The sequence below is a fragment of the Equus przewalskii genome, chromosome 25, assembly GCF_037783145.1.
Source record: "Equus przewalskii isolate Varuska chromosome 25, EquPr2, whole genome shotgun sequence".
NCBI lineage: Eukaryota > Metazoa > Chordata > Mammalia > Perissodactyla > Equidae > Equus > Equus przewalskii.
The window spans coordinates 12,760,697-12,787,370 of NC_091855.1; the positions used below are offsets into that span (position 1 = coordinate 12,760,697).

Sequence of the window (26,674 nt, forward strand, 5' to 3'; positions counted from 1 at the left end):
TAGATTCAGGCTCCTCTACCTGACTGAATCTTTGAGACAAGGGACCATGCTTTATTCATCTTTCTATCCCTGTTATCTAATGAAATGCCTGAATAAAAGTATACTCTGAGATATTTTCTTGTTAAATAAATGAATTGAGTTAAGTAAATATATGACTACTAGGTGCCTGGAATACTTGTATTTTATTGGTGATTGAGGGAGAATCCTTATGTTTTGGAAACCAAGTGAGTAAATGATAGGATTGCTATTTTGTCTTAAAAGTCCAAAAGCCTGACTAAAACTTTTGCTCAAATGAAAAACCGTTGCACATCATGCAACTACTTAGACAACAAAATAGTACTTCCCAAATACTTGAACGAGTCCTTAATTGAGCTCAAGATATCAAATATTGTTTAAATGAAAAAGTCTATATGGTAGGTATTACCAGTTATCCAATCTGGGAATAGAAAAATTTAAGTAATATTCTTATGGTGCAACTAATTTTAAGCTCATAACATCTTTGTGGGCTCACCCAGTTGAGTTAGCTGTGAAATTCACTTTCAGGTAATTGAACAAATTGTCTCTTTATATTAATAGTTCTCAATTGCTTGGCTGCATTTGAAAATCACCTATGAAGCTTTTAAAAGTCCCAGTGCCCAGGCTGCACCCCAGAGATGGGACACAAGCATTAGTATTTTTTCAAGTCCCACAGATGATTCCAGTGTACAACCAAAGTTGAGAACCATTACTTGACTGTGAACTCTTTGAAATCAGGGTCAGTCTTTCATTTATTTTTTTAACTCTTTAACACCTAATACATGGTGTAGGTACTTAGTAAATGTTTACTTAATGAACAGGTGAATTATGTTATAAGGAGGTATTGCCTATTGCCAAACAGTAGCATTCTTCAATGTAAAGGAACTATTTTGACTATCGTTATTAGCATCTTAAAATTTGAAAAGTTTGAATGCCCCCTTGCTCTTGAAAATACTGAAAATTGTATTTGATATATAGTTTTTTTATTGCTTGAGGTATTTTTTTGATACAACTTCGATTTCATATCACTTTTTGTCAAGATCTAATGTAAATAGAGTGTGGTCAGAGATGAGACAGCTGTGGCACAGACAATCCAGTACTGAGATGGTGTGTTTAGGAATGTTACAAAGAAATCTAGTGTTCTGGCATCCATTAGTGGGAGGACAAGATCAGTTAATCTCATTGCTGAGTTGTGGTATCAACTATGCTTTTTTATAGATCAGAAATAATAATAACTACTTAGAATGATGATTCTTTACACTTCCCTAGTTTTTAAATGGATAAAAGCACAGAGAGTGGAAATTTTAAGTTTGGTTGTGAAACCACCTCAATATTACTTTTATTATAATACTCATTAATTTGTGTGTGTTTGAGCTTTCTGGCTCTCAGTAGTCTACAATTTATATCTTTTTTTTTTATTGTGGTCATAATAGTTTATAACATTGTAAAATTTCAGTTATACATTAATATTTGTCAGACACCATGTAAGTGCCTCTTCACCCCTTGTGCCCACCCTCCACCCCTCTTCCTCTTGGTAACCACTAAATTGTTCTCTTTGTCCATAAGTTTGTTTATATTCCACATATAAGTGAAATCATATGGTGTTTGTCTTTCTCTGTCTGGCTTATTTTGCTTAACATAATGCCCTCAAGGTCCATCCATGTGGTTGCCAATGGGACAGTTTTGTCTTTTTTATGGCTGAGTAGTATTCCATTGTGTGTGTGTGTGTGTGTGTGTGTGTGTGTGTGTGTGTGTATGTATATACCACATCTTCTTTATCCAATCATCAATCGATGGACACTTGGATTGGTTCCTCGTCTTGGCTATTGTGAATAATGCTGCAATGACCATAGGGTGCAAAAGTTTCTTTCTATTGTTGATTTCAAGGTTTTAAGATAAATACCCAATAGTGTGATAGCTGGGTCATAGGGTATTTCTATTTTCAATTTTTGGGGAAGTCTCCATACTGTTTTCCATGGTGGCTGCAGCAGTTTGCATTCCCACCAGCAGTGGATGAGGGTTCCCTTTTCTGCACAACCTCTCCAACATTTGTTGTTTTTTGTCTTGGTGATTATAGCCATTCTAACAGGCGTAAGATGATATCTCATTGTAGTTTCGATTTGCATTTCCCTGATGATTAGAGATGCTGAACATCTTTTCATGTGTCTGTTGGCCACCTGGATATCTTCTTTGGAAAAATATCTGTTCATATCCCCTGCTCACTTTTTGATTAGGTTGTTTGTTTTTTTGTAGTTCATTTGTGTGAATTCTTTATATATTATGAAGATTAACCCCTTGTCAGATATATGATTTGCAAATATTTTTTCCCATTTGGTGGGTTGTTTTTTCATTTGATCTTGGTTTCCTTTGCCTTCCAGAAGCTCTTTGGTCTAATGAAGTCCCACTTGTTTCTTTTTTCTTTTGTTTCCCTTGTCTGAGCAGACATGGTATTCGAAAACATCCTTTTCAGTCTGATGTCAAAGAGTTTACTGCCTATATTTTCTTCCAGAAGTTTTATAGTTTCAGGTCTTACCTTAAATTCTTTGATCCATTTTGAGTCTATTTTTGTGTATGGAGAAAGATAATGGTCTACTTTCTTTTTTTGTTTTTTAAAGATTGGCACCTGAGCTAACAACTGTTGCCAATCTTCTTCTCTTTTTTTTCTGCTTTTTATCCCCAACTCTCCCCAGTACATAGTTGTAAATTTTTAGTTGTGGGTCCTTCTAGTTGTGGTATGTGGGACGCCACCTCGTCATGGCCCAATGAGCAGTGCCATGTCCACGCCCAGGATCTGAACCAGCGAAACCCTGGGCCACGGAAGTGGAGCGCAAGAACTTAACCACTCGGCCACAGGGCTGGCCCTGATGGTCTACTTTAATTCTTTTGCATGTGGCTGTCCAGTTTTCACAGCACATTTATTGAAGAGACTTTCCTTTCTCCGTTGTATATTCTTGGCTCCTTTGTTGAAGATTAGCTGTCTGTAATACAATTTATGTCTTTTTAAAAATAGTTTGAGCCAGCCCTGATGGCCTAGTGGTTAAGTTTAGCACGCTCCCCTTTGGCGGCCCAGGTTCAGTTCCCGGGCACGGAACCATACCACTCATTTGTCATTAGCCATACTGTGGTGACAGTTCACATAGAAGAGCTAGAAGGACCTACAACTACAATATACAACTAGGTACTGGGACTTTGGAGAGTTGAAAAAAAAAGAGAGAGGAAGATTGGCAACAGATGTTAGCTCAGAGTGCATCTTTCCCAGCAAAAAAAAAAAAAAAAAAAATTGTCATTCATTAATTATAGCACAGAAAAAAATTTCCTTCATTTGGAGCTTTGGGCTCTCCATTCCTCTGATACTAGGATGAAATAAAAATGTGAGAAGATAGGGGAAAAAGTCATGTTTAGATCCTGAATTTGCCCTTCTAAATAATTATCCTTCATTTTGTGTCACTGATAAATTTGAAGAACTGAGGGCATTGTATTTTACATCTAGTTATCAGCCTGCTACTGTATCACATCTAATTATCAGCAACTAAATTATATACTTGTATTGTTAAATTTTGGATCTGAATTGTAAAAAGATAATGAAACAATATAATACCAAAGCTAGTTTTTGATTACAATTTAAATGAGTGCTTAATAGTCCTTTCTAGTAAATAGCTAAAATGTGGGATGGATGAATAGAATTAACAATAGATTAAGCAAACAGAGTCCTAGTTCCACTTCTTTACAAACTAGCTGGGTAACTTTGAGTAAATTATTTAACCACTTTTGTACTTCAGTTGTCTTATCTGGAAATAAGACAACTATGTAAAATAAATCCTGAAAAATGTAAAATTTTCCTAAACAACTTGAAACTTAGCAGAAAATCTTGGCTCAATGACAGGCAGAATATAGGGAACATCTTGAAGGTCCAACAGATGTGGTTTGAATCCTAGCTGTCCTCATTCAGGTCTGTGAGCCCATGTGCAGGTATGTTTCTTGATCTCTTTAAACCCATTAATGAAAAAATGAATGAGTCTGTTTCCTTGAATATAAAGTTGAAGTATGAATATTTACCTGACAGGATTGGTGTAGTTATTAAGTAGTGAGATCATATAATTAACATCTAGGTAGTACTCAGGTTGTTTTTAACCTGAATATGTTTTGAATGGCTGAAAAGAGCATCAGATATGTGATATAAGTACATAATAAACATTAATGATAAACTCTTTATTTGTGGTATTTCCTGTGTTTCATTTACTTTCAAGAATTTGGTGCTTGCGCCCTCATTTTCTGTAATGAATAAAAGAAATACCCAAAACTGCAATGTGTTTTGATCAACAGTGAAGCTGTTCCATGAATTGTGCTTCAAAATTTTCCTGTTAATTGTAGAAAAGATTCTGTTTCCTTACTGCATATGAAATATTTGAGTACTTGAATGTTTTGAGCAGTCAGGCAAGTCCTTCTGCTGTGACAATATTATTGTTTTCTTTCAGGAAACCCTGATAGATTGGTGTGATGAAAAGGAACTTAATTTGATATTAACAACTGGAGGAACAGGGTTTGCACCACGAGATGTTACTCCAGAGGTGAGATAGTATATGCCTTTCTTATATTCAAGGAGTAGACTATTCATATTATTTTTAATCCTTCTTACTTTTTATATTATTTTTATAATTTTGCTAGGCAGAGCAAGTGATTTGTGGTTCTAAGAATGTGAAAAAGTTGCTGTGGGAGAATTATTATATAAAAAAATGTTTCTTGACTTTTTTTCTTTGGTCTTAAACTAGAAATGGTATAATATGAGGAAGGTTTAACTGGTCCAGAATGTAATACTGCATTTGCTCAGTGGCCTGTGGTATCAGCTGAAATTCAGACATATTGCCAAAGGAAGTGATGGCAGAACTCTGACTCTTAGCCATGGCATCTGGTCTGATTACTTTGTTAATGTAATTCAAACATTTCTGATTTCTCTTTTCTTGAGATACCCTTCTCATTGGTTTCAAAGCACAGTTGTATGACTGTAATAGAATATTTATACCAGTTTTATAGTACTTTTGATGAGAAAGAGTTATATATTCCATAATTTTAAATGAGAATTTAAGTACAGAATTTAATAAGCCAAAGAGCAGAATTAATATCTAGGCTTCATGCCACAAGAATCATCTTCAGCCTTTGCACAAGGAGAAAAATTAGGGAAAGAATGAAGAGTAGGCAGTGTTCATTATACAGGGGAAAAAGTCTTTCTTTTTAAGAAAACCATAAACTTGAGGTGTCACTTCAGAGTCATATGCAAACTTATATTACCACTTGTAACATTGTTTCCTTTACTTCTCAAAAAAATGTTTCTTGGCTGAATTTCAGCTTCATGTTAACTATGTCCTATTTTCAAATCAGTATACTATTGTAACTACTATCTTATTAACAGCAAGATACTTTTGCTCTGCATCTGTTAAATAATTATTGTGCTTCTTACTCTAGTATACAGTAGTAGTTTTCAAAGTTTAGCCTGCACCACAATCAGACAGAGGGCTTGTTAAAACAGATTCCCAGGATCCACCCACAGAGTTACTGATTCAATAAATCTGCAAAAGTCTGGCTCCTAGGAATTTGTATCTCTAACAAGGCCCCAGGTGATGTAGATGTTGCTGTGGCCCATAGACCATACTTCCACATTTTGAGAACCACTGTTCTATTGTGTGAAAATGCAAATTTTTAAACAAGTTTTAAAATATTTTCCTTTCTTCTATGTAAAATTTATAGCACAGAAGGTTTTTGGATATTATTATAATTAGGCTTATAAATAAATTGGTTTTGCTTTTAAAGCAGTCACAATAGAGTTGTATTGAGAAATTAACTCCAACTATTTAAAAAAGAAGTCATCCTTACATAATTTATTTAGCTTCTGAGTCCTTTGGCCAATTTTTACATTTCTTTTAAACTTTGAGACTAACTTTAAAAGTATAATTGTAGGGAAGCAATGTCCTGTAGAGATGTGTTTGTGTTTTGTTTTGTTTATAAGAGAAATGCTTATCTTGTGAAGACATTGATTTTTGGAGTTTGGGTGTTGTGGTAGATGTTTGAGAGTAAATGACCTCAGGTTTATATATCCCTGTTTTTTGTGTGATGATTTGATATTTTCATATTGCTTATTTTTATATCAAAAAAGTAGAAAAAATGTTACCATAGAATTCATTCATAACCAATAAACAACATTATTTTTAATTGTGGGGAAATAATTTGCATCACAAAGTTAAGTATTTTGTATTCTGTGGAGCTTCAAGTTAATACCAAAATGCTAGGTTGAAAATTGAAACCTTTGAATCCTGGCTCAGCTGTTTACTAGCATGAGGACTATAGACTAGTCGTTAAACCACTCTGTGCCTCAGTTTCCCATAAAATGAGGGAAACAGAAGTACCTACCTACCAGGGTGTCTGAGAGGATTCAGTGAGAACCCTGGCATTTTAGTAAGTGCTATGTAAGGGTTAACTTATAAGGGTTTTTTTTTTTTGGTGAGGAAACTTGGACCTAAGCTAACATCTGTTGCCAATATTCCTCTTTTTGCTTGAGGAAGATTGTTGTCAAGCTAAGATCTGTGCCAATCTTCCTCTGTTTTTTATGTGGGATGCCACCACAACGTGGCTTGATGAGCAGTGTGTAGGTCTGCACCCGGGATCCAAACCCGCAAATCCTGGGCCACTAAAGCAGAGTGTGTGAACTTAACCACTATGCCACTGGACTGGCCCCTTACTTTTTTTTTTTATTATTAGTTGCTACGTAACTACCAAGTGGACAGATTTGGTAGTATTTTTTGTATGTAACTACCAAATGGACAAAAACAGTGTTACACTGGATTTAAAATATATCCATGAAATCTTCACAGTCTTATTAAATTATTATTATCTTTTTTAAAGATTTTATTTTTTTTCCTTTTTCTCCCCAAAGCCCCCTGGTACATAGTTGTATATTCTTCGTTGTGGGTACTTCTAGTTGTGGCATGTGGGACGCTGCCTCAGCGTGGTTTGATGAGCAGTGCCATGTCCATGCCCAGGATTGGAACCAATGAAACACTGGGCCGCCTTCTGCGGAGCACGTGAACTTAACCACTCGGCCACGGGGCCAGCCCCTTGTTAAATTATTTTTTAATTTTGATATAGTACACTTTGTATTTTATCTTTTCCATCCCCATATAAATCAGAGGTCTTGAATTTCTACCATTCTAATATCTATTTATCCTCCCCCCTTTTTGATACTGTTAGTTGACAGGAGTCTCTCTCTTTCCACGGCCTTGTATGTTTCATTATATCAGAAATTGAGAAGTCCTGTATTCCTAATTGAAGTTTTTTTCAGTTACCTGAAAACCTTAGACATGCTTTTATATTCTTATATTCATATATACCTATAGCTACTACCTGGGTAAATTGTGTTCAGGTGGGTTTTTTTTAAATGAGTTTAAAATGTACATAAATATGTCAAACAGGTAACTTACCTGATCCTGAATTTCTTGATCTTTAATAGATTTACCTCACTTCATATCTATATAAATACATATGGTATGATTATCTACAGCAAAAGTCTGTAGGACTGTTAAGCCTTTGAAAACTGTGTATGCATAAAAGCAATATAAGGCCACCCCAAATAATTCTACTAATTTCCCATTTCCTCTATACCCTAAATAGTTGCAGTTCTTATAATGTCTAAAATACAACACTGGGATGTCAGCTAAGAATCCAGAAATATAATTTTGGGCCTATAATAATGTAGTTATTTGTCTTTAACCTGTTTGTCTTAGATAATTGTGCCTAAGAAGAGAGGAAACTATTTCTAGACCACATTTACCTATCTACAACTTAGGGTTACAAATATTTTTAAATAGAGTCAGAAGTTATTGACTTATATATATATAATATTAATTAATGGTAGAGATAAAATAATGTAAAACTTCTCTTTTAAGGTACTAATATTTTTACAGTCAGTAATTGTCAATAATTAGTTTTGATCTATAAACACAAGAGACAATTGTTTGTGGAATGTGTGTGTTAGAAAAAAATGAAGGGGGAAATTGATAAATAGAATAAATGAAATACAGGAATCTAAAGTTAGTATCAATGGGTATGAACTCTAGAGAAAATGAGAAGTTTAATAGACTTAGATTTCTTCCCAGGTCTATCAAAGAAAAATGGAAGAGCAAGTTTAGCAAAGTGTATCCTGTTTACATATTTTATAGGAATAAGGCAATCAGAATTTATTTTCCTAAATTATGAATTTGTGTCTATTTTTAAGCCCTGTATATTAGAATATGCTTAATCTGATAGTCACCTGCCTACTGGCCTTCTCCTGCCTCTAAACATGGATACTATCAAAGCTTACATATAATAGCATAATAATCCACACTCTTCAACTTTTTAGTGTTTTATTTTGATATAAAAAGCTTTCTTTTAAAGACTAGATTGTATTTTCTTTGCTCTGATAAAGGTTGGATAATCTGTTGGTATTCGTGAAATGCTAGTATTTATAAAATTCTGTGAAACATAAGAACTCATTGCTATACAAAGTTTTATTTATCTCTTCATGTCCCATTGTCACTTAAAAATAATGTGTGTCCAAAATAGGTATTATTACAAAAGAATCTTTTATTATTTTTAAAAAGTAGAAGTATAATCAAGAATGTGTAAGTGAGGTAAAGTGCAAAGCCCTTTAGGCATAAATTCTAGAAGAGACTAAAAGATTAAGATTCATTAAAAAAGAACAGCTAAATAATTACAAAGAAATGTTTGCTTATATGTTATGGGAAATTATAAAATATTAAGCTATTTAATAATTATAAGGTAAAAATAATTTTTAGCACTTTGAGTACTAGGCTACACCAGAATAAAGGGTTGTAAACTAATGTATTATTTTGATCATGAATTAGAGAGTTAAATAAAAGCCTAGCGTACATCTTAGGTTTTATCCACTCATTCATTCATCAAGCTTTTTATTTTTAACCCTTAATAGGTATCCAATGCCATGTTGGGTGCTGGAGTTAGAAAATGAATAAGGCATAGTTCCTATCCTCAAGAAACTCTTATAATCTATCAGAGGAGTCAGCAAACTACAGCTTGTAGGCCAAATCCAGTCTATCGTCTTTTTTTGTATAGTTTGTAAGCTAAGAATGAGTAGTATTGGGTTTCACATGAAAATTATTTGAAATTTAAATTTCAGTGTCCATTAATGAAGTTTTATTGGAACACAACCACACTTACTCATTTATGTTGCCTATGGCTACAACAGCAGAGTTGAGTAGTTGCAACCAAAACCATATAGCCTGCAAAGCCTAAAATATTTACCATCTGACCCTTTGCAGAAAAAGTTTGCTGACTCTTGGTCTGTCAGATGACAATAAGTCATCTTTGCTCACGTTTTTTATTGACTTATTTTATTGGTTTTTACCTTTTGTTCTTTAATAGTATGAAATAATGCTGGGTTTCATTTCTTAAATTTTTAATTTTAGAAGGAACAAAGGAAAACACTTTCCTGCCTTAATAAAATATATTGCTCCATTGTGTCAGTAGGCAGTATAGCATAATAAAAATGAAAGATCCCTTATTCTAAATGATATATAAAATTTTGAAATTTCAAAATTGATCAAATTGATGGGTTTTGTTGTACATTAGGTAAAATCTCTCTTAAATTTTTTTTCAAACTGTTGTTCTTAGCAACACCTCCTAACAAAAGTGTCCTGATATAATTGTTCATTATGAAATAATGAAACAAAAGGAATAGCAAAATTTTCAGGGAACTATAAGTTTGGTATAAGGGACATTCATTTAACAGGGTTCTGTAGTTCCTTATGGAAGTGAAGAGGCATCTGATAAAATGACCAATGCTGAAAAGGATAGAATAGTCAAAATCTAGCACAAAGGATGAATTTTTAGGAAAAGATTATGAATTCCAGAAGGCATATTCTGTTTGTAGCCTATAATCTTTCTATTTCTTTGGAACAAATTACTATCTAAGCCTTTCTACAAATATTTTCCATGTAGGTTATTAGGAATTTTTTCACAAAAATATTGAATCAAAGAAAAAATATTCATTTTATAAAATTTATTTTATCATCAATTTGTTAAAATTTATGTATTTCATAGTTTTAGGTATCAGTGTACTATAAGTTGGATTTCATTTTATGCAGTCATTAATTATTTCTTCCTTACATTATTATGCTTCAAAAACAAGAATACTGTGTAAGTAAAAGGAAGGAGATGTAATTGACCTGAGTTACTGACTATATATGTTAATGATTCTCAATTCATGACTCTTGCGAAAATTAGTGAGAACTGACATTTAACAGCTTCATCTAAAAGTTAGCATTGGCCATTTTAACAATCAGAAAAATTCTCTTACGTTATAGCAGAAGCACAGCAAAAACACAATGTTTAATGATTTCTGTTTTTGAAAGAAAATTTAATCACTAACATAGGTCACTTAAATTATATAATTGTTTTCAAGTATGTATCAATATTCTTTAGAAAACATTGATTATTTCCCTGGCAAAATGTCATATACTGATACTCTAGAACCCTATGAATATTTATTTCATAGTTCTAAAATTGTTTGGACTAAAATAAAATACCTGTTATACACGGTAAAGCTAAAAATAACCATATTGAACTAGAATTTTAAACTTCTTAAAATTGTTCTGTATAAATAAGATAACAAGAATATGAAATTGATAAGAAGGCAGAATACTAGAAAGCCTTATACTGGAAATATTTAAAACTAGATTAAATAAAACATACCACTCCTCTATGGTCAGATAAGGGTTATAGTTTATGCCTTTTTTTTTTCTGAGGAAGGTTAGCCCTGAGCTAGCATCTGTTGCCAGTCTTCCTCTATTTTGTAAATGGGTCACTGCCACAGCATGGCCACTGTTGAGTGCTGTAGGTCCACACCCAGGAACCAAACCTGGGCCACCAAAGTGGAGTGCACTGAACTTAACCACTAGGCCCTGGGGCCAGCCCCTATTTTATCCCATTTTAAGGAGCTCTTCCTGTAATTTTTATGAAATACTCCTGTACATGGCACATATGTTTCCATGTCTTATCTTTATCTAAATATGCTGGGTTGCAATATAATATAATGGAAACACTAACTCTGTAGTGTCAGACAGACCTGAGTTTTAATCCCGTAATTTCTTAACTATGAAATTAAGGCAAATTGACCTGTTCAGACCTCAGTTTTCTCATCTGCTAAATTAGCTAGTGCCCACCTCTCAAGGTTGTTATTTCTAATAATTGAGATAATAAAAGTAGCCAATAATAATAACTAACGCATATATAGCCTTTACTATGTGTCAGGAGCTGTTTTAAGTATACGTTAATTCATTTAGCCTTCAAAACAACCGTATGAGGTAGGTACAATTGTTATATCCGTTTTAAAGATGGAGAAACTGAGACAGATCAATTAATTAACTTGCCCAAGGCTATCCAAGCCAGTAAGTGACAATAATGCATGTAAAAGGATCTAGTATAATGCCTGACACCTTTGTAGATGCTTTTCCTTTTTCTTCCTCATTAATTAATAATGTTACCTATTACCCCTAATTAGATATGGTAGCCTCAAATATTTCTGCTACTAACCATTGTACTTGTTGTATCTGTTATTAGCTACTCGCATACCTGGTGAATATATCTAAAAAATAAAGATGTAAGTCAACATTTTCCCATGACTGCTTTAAGGTGTGGGGTAAAGGAACAAGAATAAGAATTTCTATAGTCTACATGATGTGAAGAATGTGGATTGTTAGTGCAGTTTCATTAATTACCTCCTGATATCCTGCCTGAAACTGTTTATTTTGTTTTAGGTCTCTAATTCCTCTGTAGTTTAAAATTCTTGGAATATTGCTTGAAACGGCTCAGATATGTGACATGCAGGGTAGCTTTTAAATAATGGTTCACTTTGTATCTGGGGTTTATAATTACTTTGCATTATCCAGTTATCTCAGGGCGTAGGCACACTTATGACCTACCTGTTTGCCAAAAACAACATTTATAGTCTTTGTTCAGTTTAATGAGTATTTATCGAGTAACTTGGGCTTTATTGAGCAAATGCTAAAGTATATGTACTCCTAAAATAGTCACCTGACAAATCAAGGGAATATAACCTGGTATCAAAATGTTCAGCCAGTTGAGGCCGAAAGATTTCTTTGAAGGGAAAGATTAAGAGAGAGCTGAGTCATCAGTGAAATTTTTATACAAGTAAAATTTAAGCCAAAATTGAAGGAGAGAAATAGGATTCAGGTTAGGAGAGAGGAGGACATTACTGATGAGAGTAAGGAAGCAGGGGGTATATATGATCAAGCTACAGAGAAAGATAAAATTAAGCAAATCTTCCTTACTAGAGCAGAGGATTCACTTTACGTAGAAGGATGGATACACTACACTAGACCTTTGTTATTTTAATCTCTTTCGTAGAACAACCAGCGTAGTACCATCTGTAGAGATGAAAAACAGTAACTGTTGTTATTCAGAGATTCCTTAGAAGCCAGAATTCACAAGTCTGCTATCGACTAGTACACACAGTAAAATCATTTCAAGGCTCTCTAAAAATAGACCATTTCGAGAATTGGCATTTATTCAAATGCACATCAACACATTCCCCAGAAAGACTGTCATTCTTTTTGAAGGTTATTTTTATGCCATGTTTTTTTGCTTTGTTTTTGTTCTTTAAGTCCTGATTTAATTTTCAAACCTGGTGACTATCCACACCAATATTTGTGTATACAATTTAAAGTACTGTGAAGCACCAAGTTCCAATTTTGTTCATTTGTTGTTTGGAAACCTTTTCAATCAATACTTATCTTACCATCAAGGAATTCTTTTTATCATAGATTTTGTCAGTGCTGTATCTCAAGTTAGGTTAGCATTTTATATAAAATTACAAACTATATAATTGTAGAGAAATCACAGTATCTCAGTTTGAGGAGAATTTCAAGGCCATTATGCTCACTGTCCTAGGTTGCGCTTTTCACCATTCCCACCCTTTGCCTGCACATCTCAGTTCCTTCTTCCTCCATCTGAGTTCTTTGCCTGTGCAGCTCTATTTGTTTGAATATCTAAACTTATCAAACTGAAACTAACCTCCTTATAATTTCTACCCAAATGTCCTAATTCTGCCCTTTGCGATGCACAAAAGAAGGTAAGTTCCTCTTTTATATGACAGTTTGAAGATAATATTTGAAGATAAGTATTACATTTTCCACTGAAGTCCACTTACTTTTGTATTATTTTTGCATTCAATTTTTTCCACCAGCCACAGACTTTCCCAAGACTTTCACCTTCAGTTTTAGTTATACATTAAAAAGATAAGCTCCTTAATGTAGTGGTACCAGTGCAAAAGTTACAGGTACAAACTTAAACCATTTAGATGAAGTAATTAGAGCAATAAGTGACATTGCATTTAAAACTGTTATGTTAAAGCCTCCTATTCCAGATAGCAACACTAAAGAGGGAAAAGTACATTGCTCCTTGAGGCTGGAATTTTGAGCATAAGGCAAAAACAAAAATTTCATACATGGTGAACCCATAAATAAAATGCTGTCTTCATTTTCCCTTAAGTATATTTCTTAAGTGCATGCCTACTCTGTACCAAAATATGTACTCAGCTTTTTGGGGCCCTTATGGGGAAGAGAGATCACATCAATAAATATACAAATAAGTACAAATATCCTTATTATGGTAAGTTCTCTGTCTAATTAGAGTTCTGAATAGAAAAATAGTGTTGCCCATATGACAACTTATGAGGCAACATAACATATTGGTTAAGAGCACTGACTACTTGGATTTGAATTCTAGATCCACCTCTTACTAGTGTGTGATCTCATACAACTTACTTAACTTGGTATACCGCAGTTTTCTTATGTGTAAAATGGAGAGAGTAAGAGTACTTACCTCTTGGGTGGTTATATTATGTGAGTTAATGTAGATAACACTAAAAACAGTATTTATTTGCTACATAAATATGGTCTATTATTACCTACAATATAAATAGAAAGAGCTTTAACTTAAAAAATAAGTAGATAGTGGTTGAATAAATATTGAAAGAACTTTTCTCTGGGGAAAAAATCAAGCAGGATAGGACCTAAAGTATACAATAGTATAGTTGTAGAAAAAGAAAAAGAAACAGAGATGACATTCTAAATGTTGATTTTTACCTTAAATTTATTGGAGTGAAAAAAATCTTGAAATCGCCTTTCCAGCTCACCCTTACAAGCCTGCTCATTAAATGAACCGAGGCTGGCATACTAGAATACTTTAGTTTTGCAAAATATATGCTAAAACATTAACAACAAAATGTCATTAAATATTTTGCAAAGATAAAATGCTAAAAGTATATTTATCTAGAGATATAGTTGCATGAATGAAGATTTCAGGATATCCCTTTCTTCATTGTCTGAAATAAAGAATGTAAATCCATCTATCTATATTAGATCTCCATCTATAAAATGAACTTAATGTTGCTTTTCACAGAAAATGTAATAAGATGACAACAAATGGATTTATATCTATCAAATCCTCCGAGTTTCTTAGAATGATATCACTCTATTAGAAAGGCAGAATATTTGTGACTTCATGCTAACTGCCATAAAAGGAAACTGATAGGGAGTCAGAAAGTGGATTCAGATAACAAAATAAACTATTTGGAATGATTCTAATAATTTTACCAGTATTATTTCTTCATATTAGAACTTGTAAAGAACATGGCTGCTATTAAAGAATAGAGGACAAATGTCTAATGGAGGGAGTAACCATTTCAGATAATCATTAATCACAGACACACGGATGAGAATGTACAAGAAAAATCCAAGTTTCTTCAAAAGATGCTGAGAAGAAAGAAGCAGTCAAACTGTTGCAAGCATGGAGTTTGAAAATAAACTGTTGTCAGTTTCACTGACAGAGAGACCAAAAGTCAAAAGCAACAATGCGGAAGAAGCAGTTGATTGTACTGGAAGGACCAACTGATAGAAGAGGAAATAAATTACACTCCTCTGTGAGGATTGAGGATAGCATTATAGTGATGGATGTCATTGGGATAATTTAAGTGTTTTCCCCTCAGCTTTTTCACCACTTTGCATATATAGTGTAATATCCTTGCATGTAATAATCCTCAGGTTGAAACATTATGTAAAGAGAAAATAAGTCTGTTTCTATTAGGAGGTGATTTTGAATAGGGTTTTGAAAATTTTTTAAATAACTTTCAAATGTAGGCATTTGAACCAATGAGAAAATAACTGTTAGTTTTGATTAAATATAATGGAATCTTAACTACAATGTGCCTCTTGTTTGCTATGCTTCAAGACTACATTGGTAAGAGACCCCCATTATGACGAGGTCACTTTACTATAGCCCTATTGATGAGGTTCAAAAGAGACTCACATCATTCCATTTTCCCACTATTGTTAAACAGGGTATTTAGAGGTTTGGTTAGTTATGTGATACTTTGATATGAGTTCTATTTGTGGGCTCCATTTACTTTCCTTTCTCATTCCCTCCTTTTTGCCATTTTCAAAACTTACTTGAGCTGTACCCTTACCCTTAAGATGGAGCTGCTCTATGAGGTGGATAGACAAATGACTATCACCATTAGTATAAGTAATATTTAGAGGAATGAGAGGACTGCTTCTATATAATATTGAAAACAGATCCTAGTGTAAATGCACCTTTTCTCATAGGTGTATTTTGGGCAACAGTAGCAACAGCGTTAACAAAAAAGCTGCAGTTTAACATTGCTCATACTTTAGTTATTACTCTTTGCCTTCTAAATATAAAATACCTTAGGACAGAGGTCAGTAAACTTATTCTTTAGAGGTCCAGATAGTAAATATTTTAGGCTTTGTGGGCTATATGGTCTCTGTCGTAGCTACTCAACTCTGCCAATTCTGTACCACAAAAGCCACCATAAGACAATATAAATGAATGGGCCTTCCTATGCCCTAATTAAACTTCATTTATGGACACAGAAATTTGATTTCATATAATTTTCACGTTATGAGATATTATTCTTCTTTTGATTTTTTTCCCCATCTTTTAAAAATGGAAAGATCACTCTTAGATTGCAGGCCAGGCCACAAAACAGGCAGCACGTAGGATTTGTCCCCCTGGCTGAGTTTGCCTACCACTATTTTAGAACCTTCCTGTCCTCTGGTGTACTAGCATCTGCTCTGTTAATCAAAAGCTCATAGTTTATGGGCTTTCAGAAGAATGCTCTGAGAATTTAAGACAGAAAAAGGAGACGCCCCACAAGAAATTAACACTTCATAGACTCAAATATGTCCTGAGTGCCTGCTTATATATATATATGCCAAACACTGTTCAAGATATTGGGGATACAGTAATGAACAAAGAAGTCAAAAGTTCCTGCCTTTATGGAACTTACATTTTACTAGGGTGACACAAATATAAGCAAACAAGTAAAATGTGTAGTATTAGAGATAGTTCTAAGTGCTATGGATAAGTACTTATACTATAAGGTAGACAGGTAGTGCAGGCAGGAAAGAGGGTTTTAATTTTATATAAGGCATCAAGGAAAGCTTCACTAAGGTGGCGTTTGAGTGAAGACCTAAAGGAGGAGAGGGAGCAATCCATGGATTTGGTAGAACCTGTATGTCACCGTTAGTAAAATGGGGAGTTTTGACCAGAGACATGACATGATCTGACTTACATTTTAACCATTTAGGGAAACCATTTAGGAGGCTATTGAAATAATCCAGGTGAAAAATGATAGTGACTTAGACCAATGGTAGAGGTGGAGGTAGTGGGAAATACATTACTGATATATTTTGAAGTTAGAGGCAATGGATGGAATCAGAGAAAGAGAGAAGTCAAGTATAAGACCTAGGATTTGGACTTGGGCAGTTGGAAGGATGGAGTTGCCGTTTACTGAAATGGAGAAGGAATATCAGGAGTTTTACTTTGGAAACTTGAACTGCGTTTAGATATCCAAGTGGAATGTTAAATTGGCAGTTACATATATGCATCTGGAGTTCAGAGAAGTCTGGGCTAGAGATAGTATTTTTTAGAGTCATCAACATCTTAATGGAATTCCATGACAATTGATGAGATCACCAAAGCATTTACTAGGATGACTATTTATTTATTGGTATTACTGCCCCTGCCTCCTTTCTCACCTGCTTTCAAAGAGGTAGGTAGTTTCTAGTAACTATTCCCTCTGCTCACTCACAAAGGGTGGAAGGGGTCCCACTGAATCAGAAACCTGACCTACACGGGAAGTACCATTAGTTGGCCATCCTCAAATTTTGCCATGGTGTAAACATGGGAGTGAATTTTCCCAAGTACCTCCTTGCTGGAAACTGTTTGCACTGGAGGTAAGTGTGAAAGGGGAGGTTGTGGGAAATGATGGGGTAAGGGCTTCCTAAACCTTTCCCCAACTTCAGAAATGGCTTGATTCTGAGGAAGGGAGAAGGTTCAGGCTGGTTCTTATTTCCCTGAACCAGCCCTAAATTTGACCTGCTTTCCTCAAACTGGGAGTCAGACATCCCTTTTCTCTTCTGTTTTTCTGCTGCAGAAATTCCCAACATTCCCATTTTGTGGGCTCCAGAAAGGGGTAAGCGAAGACTTCAATCCCAGCCAATCATTTTCAGATTAATAATTTTTAGTGTTTTGGTTTCTTTTATCATCATAAAAAATGCTTGGACCCATATTTCCCATCTGTTTAATTTCCTTGTGGATTGTTATGTATCTGTTCTAGGGTCAGTCTGTATCCCTGGGCAGTAGAATTCAGATCCATTTGCTATTTCCATTTGTGTGCTGTTCTCTTGTGGATTTTCATATGCAGTTTATCAATGACTGTTTCCTAGATGGAAGACACCCAATTCAGGGGACTGCTTCACTCTCAATCTCATCTTTTCCTGAATGGTGTTTTGTTCCCCTGCTGATAGCTTTTCACTGTGCTACCCAACTGCTTCTGAGGATCTGTCGTTGCTTCTTTGCTGTTCTGTCTTCCTGCTTTGACTGCCTTTGATTTTTGTCTCTATTTTTTTACCCTATTTTACTCATCTGCCGAATGATTTGCATTCTTCATTCTTTGGTGCTTTGTCCATCAGCAAATGCCCTGGTACTGCCATATCCTTCAGCTATTTTAGCATTTTAGACTGCCCAGCGTTGTCTATCTCCTCTCCTACCATTCTCCTGTTCCATGGCCTTTCAAGTGCTATGCCATCTGCCTGCCTGATCTGGCTCTGCCCAATCTCTGCCTGTAAGATTATAAGTAGGTTCAGATTGTTTAGCACTTCTGCTACCTATCTCCACTTGCCTTGTGCCACCAAGTTGGACTGCTGAATGAGTTTGCTTCACTAATGTCTCCTCTACCTATTTGCTGCACATGGCTGCCCCATTAATTAACTTAAGACACTGCATTCATCTCCTGTGTACTCAGCCTTGTAACTTACTGATTGGCCCACATTGTCTCCTTTATACTTCTCTGCATCTGATAAATTGGTGGCCTTGTTCCTCTGTTGTCTTGTAACCCTGATCAGATTTTATTTGCAAGAAAACTATCAACCTATGTATTGTCCAAACACCTCTTAAATAGGAAAATGCCTTGCTATCTCACAGTCCAGTCCAGTTTACTCCTAAACTGACTTTTAAACTCACTGCTACGCATCCGTTCTGCTTTTTTGTAGAACTCCACATTCTTCCTTTATTTAGGAATGGATTTTTTTCAAAATCATTTATCATCTCTGCTTCGGTTGCTTTTTCACATCATATATTATGTACTTCTATTCCTTCTGTATGGGATATTTCAATAATTTTCCATATACTAAATTTATTTCTTAATTTATTTTCCCTGATGTTTCAAGGGCTTCATCAGGACGAGTTACTCCTATTGATTTTATCTTTTTTAGTAAAACTAGAAGAATTTTTTGAAACTTAAAAGCATCATCTCTAAAACTAATAAATTTAGTTATCTTATAATTCTTTATAGTTAAGATTAAAGTGGCTTTCTACTCTGCTCTAGTTTTTCCTTTGAGAGTATCATTTCTCAGCTGCCCCATAATTTATGTAATTATCAGTTCTTTAGAGATCCTTTTGATAAATTTCTCTCTCCCTCCTTATAGACTGTCTTTTCTTATGTTTGGATAAACTTTTAAAATTGACATTTTTCCATTATTTGCTAAGTACTTGGCATCTAAAAAGAACTTGGAATACAAAGTTATTTGAAAGGCAAGGTTCAAATGAAGATAATGGGACTGAGATGAGGCAACCAGGTTGTGTTTAGAAGAGCCAGCAATAGGAATAGGAATGCCTTTCAATTCAGTGATCCTCAATCCTGGATACCTATAGAGATTTTTCTAAAAAGATTCCTGGCCCCAGTCCCCAGAGATTCTGATTCAGTAGGTTAGGATCTGGTTTAGGTAGGCAATGTGTGTATGCATGTGTATGTTTTAATCCACTAGTAAAACACAGTGTGAGTTAAATTGAACTCTGTATCACAGTGTCCTAGACCTTATAAGAATTACAAAAGTTGGAAAGAATTGATCCTTGTCTTCTAGGAATTTAAAACTGGAATAGATAATTATGCAATAATAATGGATTTAAGAAAGAAGACTTTCAAAACATTAGGTAATAATGTTTTCACTTGTTAACTCACAATGTTTGGGTGATTTTATATACTGTATCTAGCTTTTCTCAGCCAAGGTTCCTCATCTAACCTGTCGAATACAGAAAATGATTTGAGTGACTGTCTTATCAATTCTCCCAAGGATGGTACATAAACTACTACTATGCTATATGCGCAGGAGAGAAGTTAATTCATTACATTCAATAATTCTCTCAGAACCTATTAAAAAAGGCTTGCTTCTGTGCGTGTAGTCTGTTAGGCGTATGTGACACAAAGATAAGACCTTGTTCTCCAGGAGGTTGTATCCCAAGGAAGGGAAGAAGACATTTAACAAAAAATGCATTTCTAATATGATTCACAAAATTTTATTTTCTTCTAATTCTTCAGGGAAAATGTTCAAAATCAAAGTCAGAGTGATTGTATAGTATAAGGAAATGCTTTCACCTCTTCTAAGCATCATTGATTCAGTAATAAGACTATCTTCTATATTCATGCCTCATCACAGTTGAAGGATTCTGGTAGTAGTGTAAAAGTCAAAAAGAATTTCTTTAATTTTAACACCTAGAGCATTCAGTGACAGATTAGTGATCTCATTTGTAGCATTACCTAAAACCAAAGTTACTAGTTTTATAGTGGAAGAATAGAGAATAGCTAGAGGTAAATAGATAACAAATGTTCAGGAGGTTGGTTCTTGAGTGTAATTGCAAGCACAATGAAGGCTTTTCCCCCCGAGTACAGCTATATACTAATATTGGAAATGTTTGGGAATTTAATTTATTCTCACTATCAACTAAAGCTCACTTGAATTCCTGGGTGTCATAAGGTTCAGTCGTATTTATTAGTTTTTATTGTGGATTTGATTAGTCCTTTGAACTAGGAATTTATTTGTCCTCCCTATGTTGATGTGTGCCTTCAAACTTGAGAGCAGTTAGCATCATTCCTATTGCTCACTACTTCATACTTATTCCTTTAAAGGAGTCTCTTTAAAGTACAGCACTTAAGACAAGTTTTAATAACCTGTTTTTCCTCCCTTCTCCTGATGTTCTGCTCAAGTTATTTAACAGCACAGCTATGGGAAGATCAAAGTTCTCATGTCAGGAAAGAAGCACTAAAATAGAAATTACATCCAGATTTAACTTGTCTTCTTAAGAATAATGAATAGTTTTAAAAAATTTACTTCACCTGTATTCATTCTGAAAACATTTTTAATGCAAAAAGATTATGCAGATATTTTAAAGTATAAGACCTGTGATAAAGGGAAATATAAGAGTAACACCATTTTATTAAACTTTTTTTATTAATAATAAATATACTTTTTCTTGTGATCTCTGAAATTGTATTTTTATTTTGAGGAAAACTAAATTGAAAATGCAGTTGTGTAACATGTTCTTTTTTGTGAAAATTAACCTGAAAAGGCAGTATTTCTATCACACCCTTATTAGGCTTCAAGTCCTTTTTATATTTAATAACAAGAAAATTCTCTAAGTTTCCTTGCATTCAGAGATTCTTTGTAGGCAACTACTCCAAACAAATAAGTTTTCTTCTAGTTTTTCTTTTTCTCTTTTCCCTTTCTCTCCTGAAGAATGGTAGAAACATATTCAGGACCTTGCAAAGGAAGATGTAGTTTCTTTACATGAACATTTTGTGGAGGTATTTTCACTTTGATTTTGAATATAGACAGTGACAATAGTAGGCGCTAATAGCCAATCTCTATATCCACTAATCTCCTTTCTCTCCTTTGCCCTCCTACCATCAAGTATTTCAGTGTTGCTGGTAAAAACTAACGCATTACCCCTGTGGCACAAGAGGTCCAGGGAGTGAGAGAGATCATTGAGGGACAGTTACCTCAGATATAGAAACTATTTGGTACAAAGTTCCTTTATGTATATTTAACAGTCTATCAAAATCAATACCTGAGAAGTTCACTAGTTAGATATTTGGATGTTTATAAAATACAAACCACTCCTAGACATTTTGTATTTATCTCTGAATGCTTTTCAGATTTCTAATAGTATTTGGTACTTATGAAGAAATAGAGATTATTTTCTATTCGTATCAGCAGCATAAAAACATCTCAGATGTTCAGGAATCAATTTTTTTTGGTTTGTTCTTAGCCATCTTACAGTAGTAGATGTGTATTTACTTTGCACTTAGAGGTAATAATCCTATTATAGAGATCTTAAGCAAATAGTCTGAAAGGAAATATCTCTTATATGTTAAATTATTTTCTCATTCTCAACTCAATGCCTTCTGGTCAAAATTAAGATCGCTCTTTTGAGGGGGGTAAAAGACAAAACCTTTTTAGATATCTTGCTTGTCATTATGGTTAGTTACTAAAAAATTAAACTTAAGACCATCTGCAGAAAGCTCCTATTTTATTAACAAGAAAATCTGTCTTCAAATTTCCATACTTCCTGGGTAGTGTTAGCATATTAAGATCATAGCATTTTGTGCTCAATAAGAACAGAAAATGGTGACCTTTTTATCGTGACATGGTATTAAAGATGAAGCAAAATGAAGTAAATAAAAACCACCACTAATCTTGACACATAATTATTAGCTAGGACTAATTGATTAATTTGTGCAATTGGGAACTTGTCATCTTCACTTAGATTTCTTAATAACATCATCCCAATTGTTACCATAGCTACTAAAATTTATTGTGCACTTATGTCTGCCAGGCATTATGATAAGCACTTTATATAATATCTTATTTAATCCTCACCACAAACATACACAACAGGTACCACTTTACAGTAGGAAAATTAGATTGAGAAAGATTAAATCATTAAGGAAGTTGGTCACAGAGCTAGTAGAAAGTAATAGAACTAGAATTTGAACTCGGTAGTCTTGACTCCAGAGTCTTGCTCTTAACCACTCTCCTTTGATATAAATTAAACTTCTTTCCATTTAGTAGCCATGCTGCATAAATAAAAAAGGATTTGTCAATTACTGCAGAGTATAAACAAGAAGAATTTGAACTAGGTAGTCTTGACTCCAGAGCCTTGCTCTTAACCACTCTCCTTTTCATATAAATTAAGCTTTTTTCCATTTAGTAACCATTCTACAGAAAAAAAAAGATTTGTTAGTTACTGCAGAGTATAAACAAGCTATAAGTAATTTAATTTCCCTGTCATTAATCATTTAGGTTCTTATTTTCTGTCATCAACATTCTCTTTATATAAATTGTCATATACATCTCTGATTATCACTTTAGACATATTTCCTTCAAATAGAATAACTGAGTCAAAATTAGGTCTCATAATACATACTGCCAAATTGCCCTCCAGAATATATGTACAAATTTTGTATTCATACTATCAGTTTATGAGAGTGTACATCTATTATTATTTTTAATCTTACCAATTTGATAGATGAAAATTGTATGCCTTTATTGGCCTATTGTAGACTAATAATGAAATTAAGCACTTGTATTCAGTTTTGTTTCTTCTTTTATAAACTGCCTGTTTTCTTTGTTCAGTTTTCTTTTGGCTCAGTAGCTTGTTCTTAAAGACTGATTCTAATTACAAAGAAAAGTTTAAGGAATTGCTTGTCAGGAAATAATTTTGGCAGTCAGATTTATATTTTAACTATATCATTTTGACACATAAATACAAACCAGTTTATTTTCTCTTTTCTCAAACTCCATTAACATAATAGTACTCAATTATTTCATTACTCACCCTCTTACATCAGAGGTCAAACTCAAAACACATCCTGAATCAAATGCTTGCAGTTAATAAAATACAAACGCATTATTTTCTAGCAAGCTATTTATGCCCTTTATGAGTTTTTTTTCTCATGGCTGATGTGCAATAATTTATCTTCTAACTGTTCTTATGGAATGTTCATATTAAATATTTTATGAATAGAAAATTATTGAACCTTAATATTTTATTATTAATGGTCCATTTATAGATACAAACCTTGGAAAATAATTTATAATTAGGATATTGAATTACACATAGCTACTGTTAGCATCATTTTTAAAAATCCCAAATATGCAATCCTATTTACACGGTTATTTTGCTTGGAAAACTCATTTTCCTACATAGGAATTCCAGAGGAAGCAGTATTCTAGCATGTAATTAATGTGAATTACATTTGATATATCCAGCCATTTAAAGCATTTTATAAACTTTTTCTGACAGATAGAGCTTAACTTTCCCTTCAGTGTTCGAAAGAGTCTGTTTTCTTAGCTACCCCTCACATGCAAACCATTCCATGCCCAAGTCTTTTGGTAAGTGAATTGTTTAATGCTTGGCTTGTATTTTTCTGCAGAAACATTTATTTATGTAAGTGATTCTCAACAAGGGGCAGCTTTGGTCCCCAGGGGACATTTGGCAATGCCTGGTGACATTTTTGGTTGTCACAACTGGAGGGATGCTACTGACATCGGGTGAGTAGAGGCCAGGGATGCTGCTAAATATCCTGCAAGGCACTGGACAGCCCCTACAAAAAAAGAATGTTCTGGACCAAAATGTTAAAAGTTACGATATTGAGAAATTCTCAATTTACATAATATTATTGAGTCCTCAGTAACTGCCAGGCACTGTCCTGGGGGCTGGGGACACATGGATAGAAAGTTATGATCTTAGCACTCAGAGAAGTTACATTATCATTGGGAAATGAGAAGAACTGGATAAATAAAATATAACATGATCGTCAATATAGTAGTGGTCCATACGTGATATTTTAGGAGCAAGATAAAGTTCGCCTGAAGCACTTAGGAAATTTTCAAAGAAGTGATACTAGAACTGTTGTTGTTGTTGTTGTTGTTGTTCTTATTGTTTACTTTTTACTTAAATTTATAAAAAGTGCACAGTTATTATAGTTACAGCTTAAGGGATTTTCAAAAAATGAACATGACCATGTAACTAACATCCAGATCAAGAAACCCAAATATTATCAGTGTCCCAGAAGACCTTCTTGTGCCCTCTTTTGATCACAGCCCAATTCTCAAGAGTAACTACTGTTGTGACTTTTGGCATCATAGATTATTTTTGTTTTGTATTAAACTTTATATAAATGAAATCATATGTAATCTATTGTGTCTGGATTCTTTTGTTCAACATTGTGTTTATAAAATTGATTCATATTTTTGCATGTAGTTGTTTGTTCATTCTCATTACCATACACTAGTTCATTGTATGAATATGCCAATATTTATTAATCTACTATAAAGAATTTATTAATTCTACTGTAAAGGCACAATGGCTGAAATCATAAGTCTGCCAATAGGTGGGTCTAGCTGCAGAATAGATTTTGAGGGAGAAGTGGCAAGAGAAACCCTAAAGAGGTAGGTAGGGTCATGATGGAGTCTCTGTGTGTCATATAAAAGGCATTTGGATTTTTTGTATTTGGAAATGAAGGGGTTTTTTTTATGGTTTTCTTTGTGAGGAGGATTCACCCTGAGCTAACATCTGTTGCCAATCTTCTTTTTTTCGCTTGAGGAAGATTAACCCTGACCTAACATCTGTGCCAGTCTTCCTCTACTTTGTATGTGGGATGCCTCCACAGCGTGGTTGATGAGGGAAGTAGGTCTGCATACTGGATCTGAAACTGCGAACCCTGGGCTGCTGAAGCAGAGCGCGCAGAACTTTAACCTTGGCCACTGGTTCGGCCCCAGGAAATGAAGATTTTTTGAAAGATGTTAAACAGCAGTGAATTTAATGAGATTTGTGTTTTAGAAAGACCACTTTGACAGCAGAATAGAGAATAGGTTGAATAGGAGTAAACTTAGCTACATGCCATTCAGGAGGTTATTGGAATATTCAAACAAAAGATGCTGAGAACCTAAATGCAGCTGAGGGTACAAAGGGATAAGTGATTCCCCCAGGATAGAATTAATAGCACTTATTGACTAACTGGGAGTGGAGATTGCAGAGGATAGTTTCCTGAGCCAACCTTCAAAGACCTATGTGTGTTACTGAAATACAGAATGTGTGCAGTGAAGAAAATAATAGAATTTGATGTTAGTAATTAAAATTGAATTCAAAATAACATCCAAATTTATCTTAGTGTTTTGACTTGTAGAAAAACAGATTTCATTTGTTGAAAATGAATAAATTGTTGGAAATCTTTATGGAGAATCTGTAAGGGAAATTGGTAACAGTCTAGATTAAAGTTAATGGTGTTGGCTCTTTATTTACATTCTAATTTAGAACATAGGGCTTCCTTTTGTTGCTTCAGAATTTCACTATTTTTATTTTTCACTAAATTTATACATTTAGTCATGAATAAGGCAGTTTTTGGGTCCGGAAGAAAAAATGAGAGAAGGTGTGTGTGTGTGTGTGCGCGCTAAAAGCAAGAGTTGAGAGAGGAAAGTAAGAAAGGGGTTAAAATGTTGCATCTCTGTGAATAAGAAGGAAATTGTCTGAAGTGGAATTAATAGAGTTCCGAGCTGTTATCTCTAGGTGGGAAGATTACTGTGTTTTGATTTTGTTTGTGTATACATCCCTAAAGAGAATATAGACAGTGAGTCAGAAAGTTCCCCATAGTCACCAGGCAATGGGATCACTTCAAAGATGTATTGATTGCTGTCCGAAACTGTAAGTAAGCTAATTGTCTCTTTGTGACCTGGAGAATGGGTGCAGTTAGCTTTTGATAACAGAGTAGTATGTGTCAATGTTTTTGAAGATGAGAAACTCTGACTTGAAATTTTTTTTAGGTTGTAAACTCTTTATTTATAGATATGATTATTCACCTAGAAACCCCAAAAGAATCAATTGAAAAAGTATTAGAATCAAGAAGAGCCCAAAAGTATTTTATTTTATAAAAATATATATTATTAATATTACTTAAATTAGAAACAATCCACTAGAAAACATAATGGAAAAAGGTCTCATGTGTAATAGCAGAATAAAGGAAACTTCATAATACCTAAGAATAAACTTAAGAAATTTGCCAGACCTGAATAAAGAAAACTTTATTAAAAGACATAAAATATAGCTTGAAGTCATATCATATTTTTTTAGATGCAAATATTTTTGTGAAATTGTCAGTTTACCTAAAATTGATTGATAAGTATGATATGATCCCCAGTGGATTTTCGAGGAGAAT

General features: G+C 34.0%; 1 protein-coding gene across 50 annotated transcripts in view; it reads left to right on the forward strand.

Moving 5' to 3' along the window:
• Positions 1-26,674, forward strand: part of GPHN (gephyrin) — a 564,043-nt gene that overhangs the window by 260,291 nt on the left and 277,078 nt on the right. For 23 of the 50 annotated variants that reach the window (XM_070594056.1, XM_070594020.1, XM_070594022.1 and 20 more), the window contains one exon: positions 4,491-4,583. The exons of 6 other annotated variants lie outside the window; for them this stretch is intronic. In XM_070594056.1, coding sequence (XP_070450157.1) covers positions 4,491-4,583 — 93 coding nt within the window. Of the gene's footprint in view, positions 1-4,490; positions 4,584-17,557; positions 17,597-26,674 lie in introns of all 50 variants that reach the window. 21 more of the 50 variants (XM_070594015.1, XM_070594017.1, XM_070594019.1 and 18 more) reach the window with 1 other exon arrangement.